Consider the following 18997-nt stretch of genomic DNA (forward strand, 5'->3'; position numbering starts at 1 on the left):
GCGTTGTTTCCGTGGCGAATGTTCTGCCGCCCGGTCCCACGCAGTGCAAGTTGCACCGAAAGATGTGCGCCTCCTTCTTTCAGCAACCGCACATGTTCAGCTGCGCGGTCATTCACGCATCTAGCCGTTTGGCCCACCTAGGTTTTTCCCGCAGGTCAAAGGTACTTCATATACCACACCAGTGCAGCACTTTACAATCTGCTTGCCATGTAGACATTAACATTACCTTTGGTGAAGAGCATGTATATTAGCACTACGCGCCTCGAGCACGAAATGAGCTCCTTCTTTATGCGTCGCCGCATTCAAGAACTCTAAAACGTTCTATTTCTAAACTTTGTCTTGAGTCTGTTCTCGTGAAATTATGTCACCACGCAATGCGTCCGAGCTATGAGAAGCAAGTTGATAGGTTGGTTTCGGCGGGCTTCCTATGCCCGGTTATCACAGCAGTGGCTGAAGCTATCTTGCAGAAAATCAAAGGCGCCATGATCAAGATACCGTGCGCACAAGAAAAACAAGCTGTGAAGGCGGGAGTGGTTCCGTGTGTACATAGGATCGCCCACAATGTGAAGAAGGTGGCAAACAGACACGGCGTTCTAGTGCTTTCGGCCCCTCGGAAACAAGTACAGCTCTGCGCCAGCGTCGCGAGCGAGGGTACTAGGAGGAGCTGCACCAAAAAACATGGCACGCAGTTTGCAAAGTTCTGCACCGGTGTGGTATATGAAATACCTTTGACCTGCGGGAAAACCTATGTGGGCCAAACGGGTAGATGCGTGAATGACCGTGCAGCTGAACATGTGCGGTTGTTGAAAGAAGGAGGTGCACATCTTTCGGTGCAACTTTCACTGCGTGTGACCGGGCGGCAGAACATTCGCCACGGAAACAATGCCTCTACTGCAAGAAGTGTGAACCACGGTTCCGAGAGATAAATATTCTTGGCGGAAGCAGGGAAACAAAGGCACGTGAGGTTTTGGATGCATTCCATATACAGAAAAGAGAAAAAAAAACTGTGTTAGGGATACTTCCGTGACCCGCTTTAGAAGCGAAATGTCATATCTTGAACGGTTTGGCAGATGGTGTATTATGGTCCTTGCGCGCATGTCTGTGTTTTCCTTATATATGCCGATTTTTCGGTGAATAAAGATAGATGAAGTTGGCGCTTGTCCTGTGTCGTTCTCCCTCTCGTGGTCGTCTTAGTTAGCGCTGTTCTTTCCTCTTTCGAGTTGTAGAGTGTTTTCAGGAATAATGTGGACTAAGTGTCTTTGCCTCCTAGTGTGATCAGACCGCTTGTGTACTTTAAATTGGGCTGCATTTGGAACCTCGAAAACCTGATGATGAACGCCAAGATTCCGTTGTCATCATCCGTTGTCATGTAAGTTTAATAGTGAAGTAAAATGCTCCTACACGTGGTGGTAAATTCCCTGCTTATTCCTGATTCACAAGGAGGCTAGAAGAACATGAGATTCTTCGGTAAGTTATTTACGCCAGGCCAGCGTATTTTATAGCGTTCCGAGACACCCACATCTACCTAAAATGCCAAAAAATAAAGTGGAACTTCTGCGACTTTTTCGTCTCACTTTAGTGACACAGTTTTAAAAAATATGGCATCGCTGGTTCTCATGGGTATGTGAAGTTTAAACATATGGGCCAATTCCTGAAGATAGTGAAGTAAAAGAATAACGAAGCAGTTCGACACTCCTCTAACTCTCCTCACGCGAGGGGTAACGCGATATAGTTTTGTGTGCAATGACTCCCCCCCCCCCCCAATCTCACCCCCAGCTCGCCCAAGAAGACAGTATACTTGTTCGACTTCAACCAAGAGGCTGTATCACCTTACAGATTTTTAGGTTTTTGATAGTTGTATGGTGGCACGCTTACATTCGTATTTCTCTTCGGTTTCAACTTTAAAATGATGCATACATAAACTAGCTAGCACGTTGCACCGAGACTTAGTAATGTTAGCACAGGGCAATAAGCTAAATAATATAAAAAAAAGTAGAGGACAGGTCAACGCGGCTGGTGTACACAAGAGTTCGACCATACTGCGTCAAAAAAAAATATCTAACGAATTTAGAGACAACCCTAATATACTAAGAGAAATGCGAACGCTAATTGTAGAAATCAAAATTGGAAGCGCTTTTCCCACGGAAAAATTGTATATCCTGTTTCAGGATTCATATAATCGCCCATGGTAATGGAAAAAAAAGAGCACAGCCAAGCCTAGCATCAGCACCGTTTAAATCATAGACCTTGCTCCATAAACTCTCCGCTTAGGTCAGTGCCATAAAGTAATGGCACACGTTAACTTCCCAAGACGAGTTTCATACCTAACGCATCTTGAAAATTACGAGCTCTCTTGTGCAATTGATTATCACTCTTACCCACGGCATCGCCTGCCAAAGAAGAAAACATAGATGGCTTGTCTGTGAACATAGAAAACTATCTCAATTAAGAAAACACCACAACATATGTTTGCGTACCACCTATATAGCCATCTATATCAAGCATCTATTTTTCGTAATGCTATAAATGTCTTTGACTTTTTTTTCATTCTGTTTATTAGAGGGTGAGAAATATGTGTCTTTTTTTCTGTAATTTTTGTAAGCGTACGAAATAGGTCGCTCTGTTATTTTCAGCAGAGCGGCAAGTTGGGTAGTTGGCGGAAGTTCATATTCCAATAAGGGGGTACTACGCTACAAACAGAATTTAAATAATCATTCCTACGGTTTTCGATTGAGTGCTCTGAAGTTTACTATGGCATCAAAATACAGGACTGTCTCATGAGCACGTGAACTCAAGCATTCGCTGGAAAGGAAGAATGCACAAATACCTTGCATGCGAAAGTTTTGCTAATGAAATCAGTCTACATACTTATAACCTACATCTGAAAACTTGCACTTCCAAGCATAAACACTGAATATGGAAGTTATGCCAGTTACAAGAAGACAAAAAAGGACAACACTGCCAGAAGAGTACCATCTGTTCATCTGATGAGACAACAACGCAACAGCGCGCTGTGCGGCTCAATATTGCACAAAATTCACTAGAATTAAAGAGCGCGTGTGGCCTACGTGAGGTCTGGCTACCTTCGTCGAACACGAGCTCCTAAACTGTGTGCAGTAGCGCGAGCGACAACCACGCTGGACATCCATAACTTTCCTTTCTTTCTTTTTTCTATTTGCACACGAAGTTTCCGGGGTAACGGTTTCCTTTAGCCGCAGATGATTGAAAGCCGTTACGCATACGCCCACACAATACAATTATGCACTGAAAAGTTTTGAAATTGCTCTAGTGTGATGACCGGTACGTTGTGTGGCTTCTTCATACCCCTATCTTATTTTTTAATTTTGCATATTTCAAAGAATCACCGTAATAAGTTCGAGCGACGCAACCGCAAAAAAAAAAAAATACACTTTTTTTGACACCACAATCAATTAAACAGACTGTGAACGTAAAAAGGCTTTGTTTCCCGCCCACCCGAATAAAAATCAGTGAAACTAAAAAGATATGGAAGACGTTCTGGGTCACCGCATTCTGAGGAAAGCAATTATAAATCGCTTCAAAGAGTTCCGAAATATCCATGTTTCTCCCAAGCCATCCGTCAGGCATGTTTGACACGCGCCGGAAAACTCTCGATTACTCCTCGAAACGGCTCGCTTCGCGTGTTTTATTCCCGAGCGAGCCTCTTTTCATAGCGTTTCTTACGCACAGAGCTTACGTTATTACTTGATTTTGATTCTTCGTAGAGCGCCGTGATCCGTACTGTCATTAAGCTTTCTGTTCAATCAGTATGCTGGGAGAACGAAGCTTTACAGCATACCAGAAGCATAGCATTGCGGCCAATTCTTAGGCCGAGCGGTTACTCATTTTATTACCAGAGAACTATAAGAAAAGGCACACCATATTGGAGCCCTCTATCCGTGCACGCTACTATGCTGTTACCTATATCAAGACTGTTTATGTTTACCGGACAGTTTTCTCGTACTGATGACTTATTCTATTTATTTATTTATTTATTTATTTATTTATTTGACTACCTTCAGGGCTCGAGGGTGTTATAGCGGGGAGTGGGTTACATTCGAAAAAGTAGAAAGCAAAAGAAAACAATAGTAAATTTACATGAAACTATATATATATATATATATATATATATATATATATATATAGGGTTACATGAATACACTAAAGGCTGTACAGGCAGAGAAAAAAAAAGCTGAACCTACAAAGCATAAATAGATCTTTTGGAACAAATAAACAAAAGAGAAACTACGCTCGAAGCAGCAATATATGCCTAACAAAACAAGGAGCAGCTGTTTTAAAGAGACTGTCGTGATCAAGAGAAAAATGGGCTAAGCAAAAAGAAAAATGATGCCAATGCTACAATTTCTTGTGTTTAAGACAACCGATGGTTAGTTAAAGCTTGTCTTTACTTAGAATTATCCAATATTTGGACGACAGATCGGGGAAGGTGATACGAACTGTTGACGTATTGGGAATGAATCAATTGCAAAGTGGTTGGTGTGGCATGAAGGAATACCAACCTTGTAACGATGGTCGATGCGAGCTGAAGCCTAACAAGATGCGGTTATCAATTTATTCTTAAGAATGGCGTTGCCACGATACATATTACGGAACAAGCAAAAGCGGAATATTTTCTTATGATGTGATGGCAGTCGTAATGATAACCTTACTTTCATAATAGTGACGCTGGAGTTGCGGTGATAATCAGAATGAACGAAACGAGCCGTCCGATTTCTGGACAGATTGAAGTTGATAGATGAGCGTCTCTTGACTGGTGTCCCAGACAGATGCAGCTTATTCCAGTTTAGTACGAAGTAACGATATGTAAAGAAGTAATTTTGCCGGACTAGAAGAAATATAAAAATTGCGGCGTACGTAACCAGCATGCGATTAGCGTTGTTAGGTATTTGGTCTACATGCATCTTCTAAGAAAGATTAGCAGAAATAAATGCGCCTGCATATTTGTAACAGGACACAGATTGGAGGTTACTTATTCATATGAGAGCAATGTAGTATTATGACGAGAAACACCCGTGTGCTTCCATTTGCTGGCGTCTAGTTTCATGTTCCACGTTATAGCCCCGTCATTGATTGATTGATTGATTGAAAACATCTTTATTTGTCGGATATTCGTAGAACTCGTGGGTGGGCCGCCTATTCCGGTAGCCCACTGGTTACTACTGCTGCGCTGGCCCTCCCCACCAGCCAGTGCTGACGGTCAGGATCATCGCTGAGCAGAATAGCCTCCCACTGCTCTTTTGAGGGATTTGGAATGGGGTCAACTATGGGATTAAATTGGCAAGCCCACACCATGTGGTAGAGGTTAGCTACCTCTCCACAGTGTGGGCATTGCGGGGAGTACAGTGTAGGGTACCACTGGTGTAACTTAGCTGGCGTTGGGTATGTATTAGTTTGGAGTCTCCTAAGAGTGTTCTCTTCCAACTTATCGAGGGATTTATGTGGTGTTGGGTACTCCTTCCTGGCTGTTCTGTATGGTGCGAGATGGTCAGCATACACTGCTAAAGCAGTTAGGTCCCAGCACTCTTCACGGTCATCAGGGGGAGACGCCCGGTATAGAAGAGCTCGGGCATGCCTGTGAGCGGCTTCGTTTCCTCCTGGTAGTTCCAGGTGACCGGGAGACCAGATGACTGAGGCTTGGCTGGGTGGATGCTTAGTCAGCAATGACAACCCTGACCTGTGAATTAATCCATTATTGAAGTTGCGACAGGCGTTCTGGGAGTCAGTGAGCACAACGGCGTTGGGGTTAGATGCTATAGCTAATGCAATAGCTGCTTCCTCTGCGTGAGTGGGGTTGGATGTTTTCATCGAGGCGCAATTCACCATCAATCCTGAAGGCGTTGAGACCACAATAGTCATCACTCCATTCTTTGGCCCTGCGGCGTCCACATAGAAGGTGTTAGGTCGCTCGTCCCATTTCTTCTGCAGGGCTTCCCCTCTTGCTTTTCTCCTTTCGATGTTATATGCGGGATGCATGTTCCGCGGAATGGGGTACACGTTGATGCGTCTCCTCACATCACGTGGTACCTCTTCCCTTTGGTCTATCGTATAGGGCAGATTAATGTGGATCTTTTCGAGGAGATCTCTACCTGGTTTTGTGAGTGCGAGCCTATTGAGTTGTGAGAGGTATTGTGCTTCCCACATCTCTTTGAGGGTATTATGTACTCCTAGAGCCATGAGCTTTGCCGTTGGCGTGGAGTTTGGTAGCCCCAGTGCCATCTTGTAGGCCTTCCGGATCAGTGCCTCCAACTTTTCAATTTCCGACTTGGAGAGGTTAAGGAATGCCGTCCCGTACAGTATCCGATAAATCACGAAAGCCTGCACCAAGCGGATGGCGTCCCTTTCCTTCATGCCATGGTGCTTATTTCTGATACGATGCATCATCCGGAGGATTTGCTCGGTGGATGTTGTAAGCTTCTTCATAGTGCTGGTATTCTGTCGCCCCTGCGGGATATACAGCCCTAGGATCTTGATCTCCGTGGGTTTCGGTACTGAGTGGTTGTCTATATACACCGTGATGTTCTGTGCCAGGGGTGTCCTCGGGTTCTTCAGGATGAGCAACTCGGACTTTTCCGGCGCACACTGGAGGCCTCTTTCCCTGGCGTACTGGTCCACCGTGTCCGCTGCTGCTTGAAGACGCTCCTCGATCTCGGCGTCACTCCCAGAGTTGCACCAGACAGTTATATCATCCGCATACAATGTGTGTTTGATACCCGGGATTTCGGAGAGAAGGCCTGGTAGATCTTTCATAGCCAAATTGAACAAAAGGGGTGACAGTACCGCCCCTTGCGGAGTTCCTCTAGGGCCTAGAGTGATGGGATCTGATTTTATTCCACCGAAGTTTATAGTGGCTTGCCTTGCTGATAAGAAGTTTTTGACATAGTTGTAGGTTCTGGCGCCACAGTTGGTGTCGGCGAGGCTTTGAAGAATATTTTTATGCAGAACGTTGTCAAACGCTCCTTTCAAATCAAGTGCCAGGATGGCCCTTGTCTGTGACTTGGGTGGTGTCTCAAGGAGATCCTTGTACAGGTACAAGAGGGCGTCCTGGGTCGATAGGTGAGGGCGAAAGCCGAATTGAGTGTTAGGTAGGAGGTTGTTCTCTTCTAAGTATCTACTGAGTCTCGTGTTGATGACTCTCTCTATGAGCTTGCCCAAACACGAGGTCTACGATATCGGTCTAAGATTATCCAGTTTAAGGGGTTTGTTCGGCTTCGGAATGAAGCGAACCTCGGCCGTCTTCCAGGATATTGGTAGCGTTCCTGTAGCCCAATGCTGCTCGTTGAAGCATTCCACCAGCGAGGTGATGGTGTCATCGCTGAGGTTAAATAAGAGCTTTGCTGTTATTTGATCTGGACCTGGAGCTGCATTTTTTCTCATGGCCGCAATTTCTGCTTTGATCTCTTCTTTCGTGAGTGGGATGTCCAGCTTAGCATTCGGCAGCCCAGAATACTCCGGTTGTTCCACGACTGGGTCCGTGCACAGATACCTGGTCTTGAGCTTTTCCATCAACTCTGTGTCCGTACCCGGGATGGTGTGTACAATCTTCGTGAGCCTGTCTTTAGTGGCCGACTTGCTGCTGCTGGGGTCGATGAGGACACGCAGGAGCTTCCAAGTCTTTGACACACCTAGCTTCCCCTGAATACCATCGCAGAGCGTATTCCAGTTCTGTCTGGCCAAGGATATGGCGTAGGATTCTGCCTTTTTGTTTATCTCATCTATTTTTTTCCTTAGTTTGCGGTTAAGCCGCTGTCTTCGCCATCTCTTTGTCAATGAGTGTCTTGCTTCCCATAAATGTAGAAGGTGCGGATCGACCGCTGGGCAATCTTCTGTCGTGCAGACCTCTTTCGTAAAGGCTTTCAAAGCTTGCACCTCACCCTTAACCCATTCCTCTAGGTTTGTAATAGGGTTTGCAGTAGATGCTCGGGCCTGTCTCCACCTGTCCCAGTTCGTAATTCTTGCGATACCTATTTTGCGTTTGCACGCGTTTGTGCTTATCTCCAGAGTGAGGATGAAGTGATCGCTTCCCAGGTGCTGTTCGGTATTCTTCCAAATCGCGCTGTTTATGTTCTTGGTGAATGTCAGGTCCGGACACGTATCTCTACTAACACTGTTTCCCAGCCTCGTAGGGTAAGTGGGATCGGTGAGGATCGATAGCCCTTCTTGCGTCACTACTTCTTCCAGTTTTCTGCCTTTTGGTGTCGCCGCCGGGTAGCCCCATGAAGGGTGCGGTGCGTTGAAGTCGCCCCCAATCACGCAGGGGGCATGGCCCGCTAAGCTCAGAAAATTCTTTATGAGGGAACCCAATCTTGCGTGCCTGTCTTTGGGAGGGCTGTAAACATTCAATACATGCGTGCTTGTTGCTCCTCTTTGGAGAGGAAGAATAGTAATATAGCAGTGCGCAATATCCGGCTCGAAAGGGTCGTGCAGTATGGCAGTGTAGAGTTTGTGCACTAACGTGGCAGTTAACTGGTCTTGCTGATAAGTCACATAGTCTTGGAGTTTGATAGGTATTAGGTGGGGTTCTTGAATTAGGATAGCTGCCGGTGGGTCAGATTCCTGAGATAGTAGGAGATTAAGAGCCGCCTGCTTTCTCCTGTAGCCCCGGCAGTTCCACTGCCAGATCTTTATTCTAGGCTTGGCTGGCATGGTGAGTCCGTATCAGAGGGCTCGTCCACTTGCATTGTACGAGCGAATTTGGACTTATGTCTTTTATCCGCATGTTCCTTCCGAAGTGCAGAAATTGCCGTCTCCGTGTATCTTCTGTTATTTGCAACCTGCTCTCGAATTTCTTGGAATTGGGCGTTCACGTAAATTGGAAAGGCTCGAAACTCCTCCTTGAAGGATCGGAGTTCTTGGATAATTTGTTGGTAGACCTCGCCTAAGGCAGGTTGGGAGCTAGGCACCTGCTTTGTTTGGCTTTGAGGAGTAGGCTGAGTTACCGGCGTTATTGCATTAGTAGTGGATCGCTTAAGCTCTTGGTTTTGGATTGTTAAAGCGCTGACTTGTTTTTTAAGACTTTCTATCTCTTTTTTGAGTGCTGCCAACTGCGTGTTATTCTGCGGGGAGGTCGAGGGGAGGGGAGGCCACTCTGCAAAGCTCACCTTCGAATCTGAGAGCTGACTCGAGGACGTCTTCTTCAGCGCCCCGGTGGTCTTCGTGAGGTTCTCCTTCCCTTGTTCTTTACCCGCCTCCACGTGACTGGCGTTCTGGTTGGAGCCGGTTGCCCGGCGTCTCGAGCTCGAACGGCCGCGAGAGGTGGAACGAGAGCGAGAGACTGATGACGACGCCCCTCGCCATCGCTGTTCAGGCTGCTTCTTCTGCCTCGGCCTGCTCCTACCTTCTTCAAGTTCCGTTGTTGATGCCGCGTTTGATGACGTGGCACTAGCGTTCTTGTTCAGCGGTCTGTGGAATTTCTCCTTGCAGTCCCTTGAATAAGTCTTGTGCGGACCCTTGCACAGCGCGCAAACGGGTGCGCACTCGTGCGTCTCATCTGGACTCGGCGTTCCACAGTTCTGGCAAGCAGCCCCCTTGGGTTTCGGGCAGACGTCTGCTCGGTGACCTCGCATTCCACAGTTGATGCAAGCCGCCCTCGTTTTCCGGTAGATGTAGCAGCGGCGCTCTGACCACCCGTAGTTGACCGTGAATGGAACTTTCTGGCCGGCGAAGACGATGACTGCCGACGTAGTCTTGCCCAGACGGCGCGCTCCCAGGATTGTATGGCTGGGTGAGGAGACGTCTTGGAAGATAGAGTCATCACCCACTTCAGGCTTGATATTATGTATTACACCCCTGCAAACATCCTCTGGCAAGGCAACGTAGGCGGTGACTGTTATACTCTTGCCGTCGAGGTGCAGACTATTAAGCTTGGCGAGGCGGAACGCATCTTCCTCACAGTGAGTACATATCATTATAATGTTCTGCTGGCTAACAACGCGCAGAGTTGGCTTTTCTTGTAGCGGTGTGTCGAGGGCCGCTTGGATCCCTAATTCGAGATCGAAGGAGCGTGGAGCCACAGATTGCAGATCCACCGTGGTTTTAGGTCGGATGATGACCTTGTATGGAAAATTCTTTAAACTCGGTAGACGCGGAAGTCTCGGTGCGAGAGGCTCTCGGCGTTCTTTCTGCTCCGGCTCTTGCTTGGGAGCTGTCGATTTAGCTTGCGCCGCTCTTTCGTTGTTGCGCCGGGACCATATGTTCCAGCCATGGCTGTTGTCTTCCTTCGGGAGATCCTGCGGGGGCATCAGCTGCTGCTGGGATGTTGGTACATGACTGAAGTCCATCTCCGTCGGGTCGTAGCCTCTTAGGGAATTCATAGTAGTCGCGGTAGTCATGAGTGAAGCGGGAGCACTCACCGGCGAACGTCGTTAGACCCAGCGTTGCGCGAACGCCATGCCGCGCATCCGCGGGCGCACCTGCGTCTCCGCTTGATGGATGGAGATAATTGATGGAGATAACCTATCAGTTAAGTCGTTGATATAGATGAACAAACGCAAAGGTCCCCGCATAGAGCCTTGTGGCACGCCCGATTCAAGTGCAGAAGGGAAAGAGGAAGTATTATTAGGTGTAAGAAATTCTGAACAATCGGGAACAAATGAGTGCAGCCATTGAAGAATGTTACGATCAAGGTTAAATTTACTTAGCTTTAAGGAAATCAGTTGAAAATTCTTGTCAAACGCTTTTGAGAAATCTAGGAATATACTGTCAACAATGGAACCCCTTTCAAGTATAGAGTTTAGGTAATGTGTAAACAATAAAAGTTCAGTTTCATAGAAAAATTGCGTGAGAAATCCACGCTGATCATCTGTAAGAAAGCATTTGACTGTAGTAATGATGCAAGGTGAGAGTAAATTACATGTTCTATAATTTTCCATGGAATGCACGTAAGTAAAATGAGTCAATAATTATATGGCAAATGGCTATTCCCAGACTTGTGCAATGGAATTACCCTCTCGACCTTCTAGTCTTCCGGAATGCAGGCTGTCTGAGGAGATTGCTGGATTAGATTAGAAAACATCATAGCACGGTACATTTTAGTCCTAATTCAAAACTTCAATTTATATTATCAATGCCACATGGTGAAGAAAATTTTATGCCAGCAATATCAAAGACAATAGGGCCCATTGGTAAAAATCGATAATGGTATAGATAGGGGTTACAGAAGACATATTTTTGGAAAAAGCAAAAAGAAATACAGAGTTCAAAAAAATGCGCACTGATCAAGTTGGATTAACTGATCGTTCAGTCTTAAGGGCGATAGCTGAATTGTCTCTTCAAGCGTGCCGCAATAGAAATGGGAGAACATCGGAGAGAGCCACGACATTGATTTAATGCTTGTTTGATGTATTTGATATATGCGAGCTTATTACATATTTTGGCACAGCCCACAAGTGAACGAAGATGTGGGTGACTTTTTTCGAGGACAGGTACAACGACCGAATGATAGGCAAAGGCTACCAAGCCCAGCATGATTCTTCGGTTGACTTCCTTGTGCACACAACAACGGGTGAGCTGGATCTTGTTCTGATCGAGCTTCTATGTCATCCGAAGAGTTTGTTAAACGCGGTTCGGCCAAAGTGAAGATACCAGTGGGCCTGTTTACCCAGCTGGTACGCGGACGACCATTCGGTTATGCAGCGTCATATGACGAGCGACGAACAATTCTTCAGGCCATAGCGATGCGGCAACAGTTTTCGCAACAGAATGCCATGGCAAAGGCTTTCCTGTCTGCTTTGCGCAACAAAGGAAACCGTCCAGTTGAAATTTTACGGTCAGAAACTTTAGACTGGTCTTCTGATAACGAAGAAGGATGAAATATGTCATATGAAGCCGCAGCGTTATACAACGGACGGCTGTCTGACCAACACCTGGTCTTAAACATGCGGCAACTTCGGAGTGGTGTAACGAGAAAGTGGCTGCAAAGAACTAACCGTGCAGCGATGGGACCAGGCACTGTTTTACTATTGTAGGCCTAGTTCCCCACTTGACTACTTTCTTAGGAAGCAGAGACTGCTTCGACTTGCTGAACCAGATTAGCCATCAACATAAATCTTAGCGCTTGCAATTCACGATCTCCCAGGAGATTTGCGACGACATACACAAATAAAAGGGCCGAAAGCTCTCTAGGCACTACTAGAGCTGCTACAATTATTCCCTCTTTACTGCTCCGAGAGGAGCTGCAAGACATGTTCAAATCTTCCCGGACGATCAGATTCTCAATCCAGCAACTCGGATGTAAGGTCGCCACAACTTAGATAGTGCAAATATTGGACTTCGTGCGACCGACACAGGGCCCGGTGACGTCTTGCAGACATCGACACTGCTCAAACAGAAACAGTTGACACAAAAAACCTCCGTATGTTTAACCGAAACAAAACGAGACCTTCTTACTGGTTTCTTCAAGTTCACTTCACATACAAGTTGAAGTGAACGTACAGAACCTGCGAGCTCTTGTCGACAGTGGAGCTTCAATATCAACACTCACAGGAAGCACAGCAAATTCAGATGACATATTCACAGGCAGCCCAATCCTTCTACGAGGCTATGACGGACATGACAGGAGCAATGCGAATGGATAAGCTTAAGGCTAAAATATCAGCCGCAATGCGCGGAAGTTCTTGCCTTGGTGGTGGAAAGTGTCGAATACGCTTTCTTCATTCTCGCCTTGACATGAAATCATTGATGCTAAACATTCGTTCGGACGGCACTGTGTCTGTAAGCCCCGATAAAGATCATTCCAAACCTATGAATGTGCAAACCGAATTCACAGGCGGAAGAATGGTGAAAGTATTCAGAAACTCTATTCGGAATTGCTTTGCTTCGGAGGCTATCTCCTGCAACAAATTTTTGAAGCTACTGCGCGACACTACTATAGTCAGGAAAAAGTCATACAGCCTATCCAGACAAAAGAAGACATGGCTAAAAGAGGAGCTTCAAAAGATGTTAAATGCTGATATCATCCGTCCATCTGTATCGCCATTTGCAGCGACAATCACCATCGCCACAAAAGAAGACGGTAACCTCAGGCTCTGCACTAAATCCAGAGCGATCAACAACCAGAGGCATTTGATCCAATTTCCAATGCCTCGAATAGACAGTATCATCGACTACACCGACGGATGTAGCTGGTTCTCCAGAATAGATCTGTGCAAAGAAGGCTTTGCACAGATATATCCCCTTCAAGCCACTTCAAAGAAAGCCACTTCAAGAAAAGACCAATCAATAAGCCGCCTTTGTGACTCCATTCGACATTTACGAGTACAATTGTCTTGCGCTTGGTTGGAAAAACTCGCCCGGCTGGTTTCAGAAGATGATGAACACAGTTTTGAACCATTTTAATGTCGCTTCTGTAATGTACATGTAGACGACATCATTGTATATTCTAAGAGTGAGCAGCAATATGAAGAACACCTTGCGAATATTCTCGCTACTTTGTCTGAATCCATGCTAAAGATAACCTTCAAGAAGGGCGAGTTCTTCAAAAACAGCCATGTTTCTTGGTCGCGTATTAGATGGTACCACTAAAAATAATAAAGAAGAGTACGTAACGCGCATTGCTGAGCTTGTAAAGCCATCTGACGTCCATTCGTTTCGCGTGCTTTTGGGACTAGCCGGCCATTTGAGAGCATTTATTCGAGGCTGTGCTAAGAAGACATGTTGCTTAACAACGTTGACGCAAAAACTTTCAGGCCTAGTTCGACGTGCGGCTAATTATGCACTCCACAGCTGCACTTATTCACGGTTTCGCTGGTAGTGGGTTCACAATATACAACACAGGGTGTTGAACCCGCCACCTCCCTGCTTATTGATGCAAAGAGATGCACCGTTTCGATGGACAGGAGATTGCGACTACGTGTACGAAGAGGTGATGCAGGTAATTTCCTCGGACCCTGCGCTTTGCCTTCCTAATTTTTCCCTTCCATTTGAACTAAATACAGATGCGTCACATTATGGAATGGAGTGGTTCTGCATCAACGCAACGCCACCCGGGAAACAAATCAACAGCTTCGCATGGTGGGTTACTACAGTTACAGTTTCGTGAAGACGAAAGTTACCTACGCAACTGAGAAAGAAGCTCTCGTTGTCCTAAAGGCCATTCGGTACTTCCACTCCTGCATAAAGTAAAAATCGTACAAGAAGTTTAAGGAAAAATCGTTCACTGGGTGAACGAGTGAGTCATTGCCCGAGAGCTTCAATGAAAGACGCTGATGTTATGTGGAGTTTGGCGGTCACGCGTGTTTTACTTCGCCAAGAAGCAATAAACACCGGGAAACTTTGGAAAGGAACTGAAGGACTACAGTCCGCAGAGACGGAAAAGTTGTGGTGCCTCCCACCCTTGTGTCAAAAACCTTGAATGTGTATCACAATAGCCCTCAATCAGGTGGACAAGATGGGTTTTGGCGAACCTACATGAAGCTCACGAAGCAGTTTACATCGCATCATGTGAAACAAGACGCGAAGATGTATGTGCAATGATGCCACGAATGTGAACTGAATAAGGTGAAATTAAAACAACCAATCGAACAAATGACATTGCCCAAACATTCAGGGACATCATTCGAAGTTGTCCACTTAGACTTCGCCGAGCTCCGCAAGAAGTCAAAAGGTGTGAAGAAAACGCAAGCGTTCTTTGTGTGCGTGAACGAGTGCGCATGGACGGTAGCAACGAAGCTAGGAAGAGAGGCTGCCAACTGCGTTGTCTCGTTGCTCAACCGCAAAAATGTTTGACAAAGTGAAAGTTTTGGTATCCGATAATGGTCCACCTTTAGAAGCCATAAACCGCAGGAATGGGCAAAACGACGTGAGGTAACAATGGAATTCGCCACCCCGTACCACCCAGCAGCTAATGGATTGGTCGAACGAAATACACGGGCCCTGAAGCAATACATCTGCATGTACCCAAGTTTTCCGGAAGGATGGAAGTGCTGTCTTAAAGCAGCGGTATTTCACCATAACCGATCCCACAGCTAGTCTAGGACGTATGCCATTCTTTGTTGCTACTGGAAAACCAGCTTGTTCTCCCGCTGATGTAGCCTTGGGAGTCGACAACATGGTGCAGCTTATCGAAACGAGAAGGACAGAACACAGCCAAGCAAACAACCGTGAAAGAATGAAAGGAACTTTGATTAGAAGCAAAACACAACGTTATCAGCGCTGAAGGTAGGAGACTTGGTTCTCATGAGTAAAGGACTATCTAACACTGGCTTTGTCTATAAAGAACCGTATCGTGTCGTGAAAACCGCAAGTCAGTGAGGCAATTTAAAAACTGCCTGGTATGTCGGCGCACACGAAAATGAAGAATCGCTTCCATAGCGAATTTGTTCAATTACCATCTCAGGAGGGATGAAGAAGAAATGTGGGGGGGGGGGGGATAGTGAAGCGAGCCGACAGAGAAGAAGAGGTCGGAGAACATCGGAGAGAGCCGAGAGGTAGAAGAGAAAAACAAAGAAATTAGAAATGGCGGAAGAAAACGAGAGACAGCGCTGGGAAACAGGACAGTTTTATTAGAGAGACAAAAAGAGTACCTTGCTGAATTTCTAAAATTATCAATAACTTCTATCAGTTAATTTCTGTACCTTTAATTATGTTATCAAAATTTTTAACAATATCTTCATTACACTTATCAATTACAGTCCTATAGACCCTCGCTCCACTATTAGAATCTAGTTTCGCTTTACTTGTAAGCCTACGGAAAACCGCCTGCTTCTTGGCCAATCACCCATAGTGGGTATGCGCCACTGTTTGGGCTACAGGACAAGACCTTTTGTTCTTTTGTATCTTTTGTTGACTACCACCCAAATTGTCTAGGTTTAGTAATTAAAAGAGATGGCAATGTAGTATTTAAAAATTAATCTTGGCGTGGTTAAGAACTTTTTCGTATTGTGTAGTCCCGACCTGATAAGCAATCCAACGTTCTTGAGAACCAGTTAGCTTTGCAGAGCGAAAAATGCGTTTTTTTCTTATTACATAGTCCCTTTAACGACTGATCAAACCATGGTGATTGTCAGTTTCACGTGATGACTATGCGTAGAACGTAGCTCTCGATGAGCGGTGAAACTTTTTCTTTGAATAAATTCTAGTTAGTATTCATGGAGCGATCATGAAAGTTGGGCAAGCAATGATTTAAAAAGGCGGAGAGCTCATGGTTAATAGCGACAGAAGCAGCGTGTTTATTGTCACGGATATATTTTTTCCGGTTACTTTTGTGAAGCATGGTGCAGGTCAAAGAAAAATGAAGCAGTAGGTGATCACCTGTAGCCCCAGTAGGCACGATATGGGATTGAAATGAGCAGTTGTAATGGTAAGTACCAGATCCACGATGTTAGAAGTAGTGGCGTAGTTCGAGTGGCATGCATTACAAGCTGGGACAAGTTGAAATCAGTGCATGAATACAAAAATCTGTCCGCCTTCACTGGAAAAAGGATGACTGTAAGAATGGACATTAGACCATACTATATGATGGAAGTTAAGGTCACCTAGCAAAAGGAACGGGCTATTCGGATACCGCACTGTAATCATATGGATGAGATCATGAAGGCCCTCAGCAAAGGTTGGTGCACAGGACGGCGTACGATAACAAACGTCCAAAACCAATTTCTTAGAGCACGCCTGTATTTTAACAAAAACAAGTTCTAAAGCGATAGATAGATGGGCAGGAAACGACAGACAGCATCAGAGAGTGCTAGAAGTACGCCTCCGCCTCGCCAAGCACCCCTGTCTCACCGATAAATGTTGTCGTGTTTTTTGCAATCGAACAATCCGCTGCTTCAATATTCGCAGGTAACCAGGTTTTAGTAAGACATGACGGTCTCACTGAAAGATTATGTGAGCGTCTGAAGCATCGATAGCACAGCAAGATCGTCATGTGCTGGAAGTAGGCTTCGAATATTGTGAATAAAAGCAAAATTTATATCCACTGTCCCTTACACAGTGCTATTCAGTGGTGGGTAGCGCGGTGGTGCTAGACAGTTCGTGCACGGAATCGAAAGATTCGCCGATGGCGCGAAGGCGCTAGAAATTGCACGCATGCAATCATCAGAGAGATTAAGATGCAGCACTCTTTATGATCAAGGTTGCTCACCAAGATGACAAAATTACAGTTGTGCGTATCGTTTAACGCGCATATGATCGCTTTTCCTTACAACGGGAAGGGCATACAGTGTACATCTGTCGCAAAACACGAAACAAGCTAATCACTATTACTTTCAAGGCGCGCTTGTTAGCGTTCTAGGTTTTCAAGATGCTTGGACAGATTGTTACGTTACGTCCCTTTCGCATGACTTGCCCAACAAACACCTGAAATTTCAGACTCTTGCACATGCTGAGTGCGTGCGCAACTCGTAAGGCATCAAAGTCATCTTCAACCGTCTTGCACACCTGAATTTCGTGCCACATTTCTCGAGAACGAGGCCCGCCCCGTCGCCATGCGCGCGCGGTCTGAGCAGCGATTCCATAAAACGGCAAGTCGTGAAGATGAGTCCCCAATACGCACCGGCCGTCTCGTAGATGACCCTGGAGCGCGCCCGGCAGCAGCTTCGGCTGTAGAACAGGCACACGACCAAGGACACCATGAGGACGATGACCGCTGAGCAGGCCACCGGCACTACAATGCCCAGGTGGCGGTAGAAACGGCGTTCCTCGCTGTTCACTGACACCAACGGTGGGACGGTACCTAAAGAACGAAAATGGGCGAGGAAAGCAGGTTGTAACGACTGCTATCCTTGCATCAAAACACTGAATTACTAAATGTTAGTTTTGTGTAAACAGCGAAGTTACTCTATATCTCTGCGTGTGAACAGCGCCCCAGAGTCTCAAACGAAAGCAAGAGAAGATAATACGCATACCTTTGCGTTTATTGCCTAGGTTACGCACAAACAAACAGACAGGCGGTCAATCAAGCAAATAAATAATTATTAGTAATATTAATTAAGAATTGCTAATAATTAATTAAATTGTTTGTTCGTTTCGTCATTCCTCAACATTCTATGAAATGCGACCTCCTGGCATATTTCTCTCTTCGATAATTAGCGACCACGACATTTAAATACACCGATAACACCGCAGTGAGCGGCAGGACGTGACGATCATCGAGCCGGCAGTGAACTGCATATTCTTCGAGCAAGTGCGTATACCCAGCTATGTAGGAAGCGTTGCGAAGGAGGGTCATTTTTGAGCACTTAGAAAATCACTCATAGAGTTAAGGCAGCAGGACTGAACTCTCTACGTCATCCTGCATCATTTCAATCGTAAATCTGGCAGTTGGTAAAATATTGAAGCCTCCGTGGAAAAGAAATCGCTTACAAAAATGCAGCATCTAAGAAATATTACTTTACATATTCAGTGATTGGGCGTTATTGACGTGATATACGTTATGATAACACCGTTATGCTGTTAATGGGACTGTTGAGCTCTTAGTGCTTGCTAAACTGCCATCATACCATTCAAGACAATTTCTTCCTCGTGTTCTCAAGTAAAAAAAGACCTCATACAAACATAAAAGCTTATTTTAAGACAAGCTTGCGAGTTTTATGCACGTTACCGCAGGGTAAAATAATGTAACACTTAGGCTTTGCTACCTGTAACATTGCAATAATAAATAAATTCTATAACAGCAGTTATTATTTCTGGCAAATAAGAGTTGAGCAAAACTGAACAACGGGAAATACCGGAAGCTTAAAAAGACACAACTCTTACGCAGACAACCATCTGCTATGAAAGATCACCCCATGCAATTACTGCAGCAATCAGTATAGTGACAGCACGATTAACTAATAATTTATACACATCAAAGGTTTTGGTAATGTTGCGCAATAGGGAGATAATTGAAATAATCCAGAAAAGTATATTTGACGGCTGCTACTAAATTTCTAATGCACAAAAAGCGAGTATTGGGTTTGAAAAATGAGCCCTTCTTATGAGTGAACATAAAAAAACTCACAACCGCGCATGAACCTACGAGTGTTCT

The 18997-nt window shown here is 45.5% G+C and overlaps 1 protein-coding gene across 3 annotated transcripts in view; it reads right to left on the minus strand.

The window, feature by feature from the left end:
• LOC142579494 (cell adhesion molecule Dscam1-like) overlaps positions 1-18997 on the minus strand; it is a 605191-nt gene that overhangs the window by 64280 nt on the left and 521914 nt on the right. For all 3 annotated transcript variants that reach the window (XM_075689738.1, XM_075689737.1, XM_075689739.1), the window contains exon 21: positions 17525-17704. In XM_075689738.1, the coding sequence (XP_075545853.1) occupies positions 17525-17704 (180 nt within the window). The remainder of the gene's footprint in view (positions 1-17524; positions 17705-18997) is intronic.

The sequence above is a fragment of the Dermacentor variabilis genome, chromosome 4 (genome assembly GCF_050947875.1).
Source record: "Dermacentor variabilis isolate Ectoservices chromosome 4, ASM5094787v1, whole genome shotgun sequence".
Lineage (NCBI taxonomy): Eukaryota > Metazoa > Arthropoda > Arachnida > Ixodida > Ixodidae > Dermacentor > Dermacentor variabilis.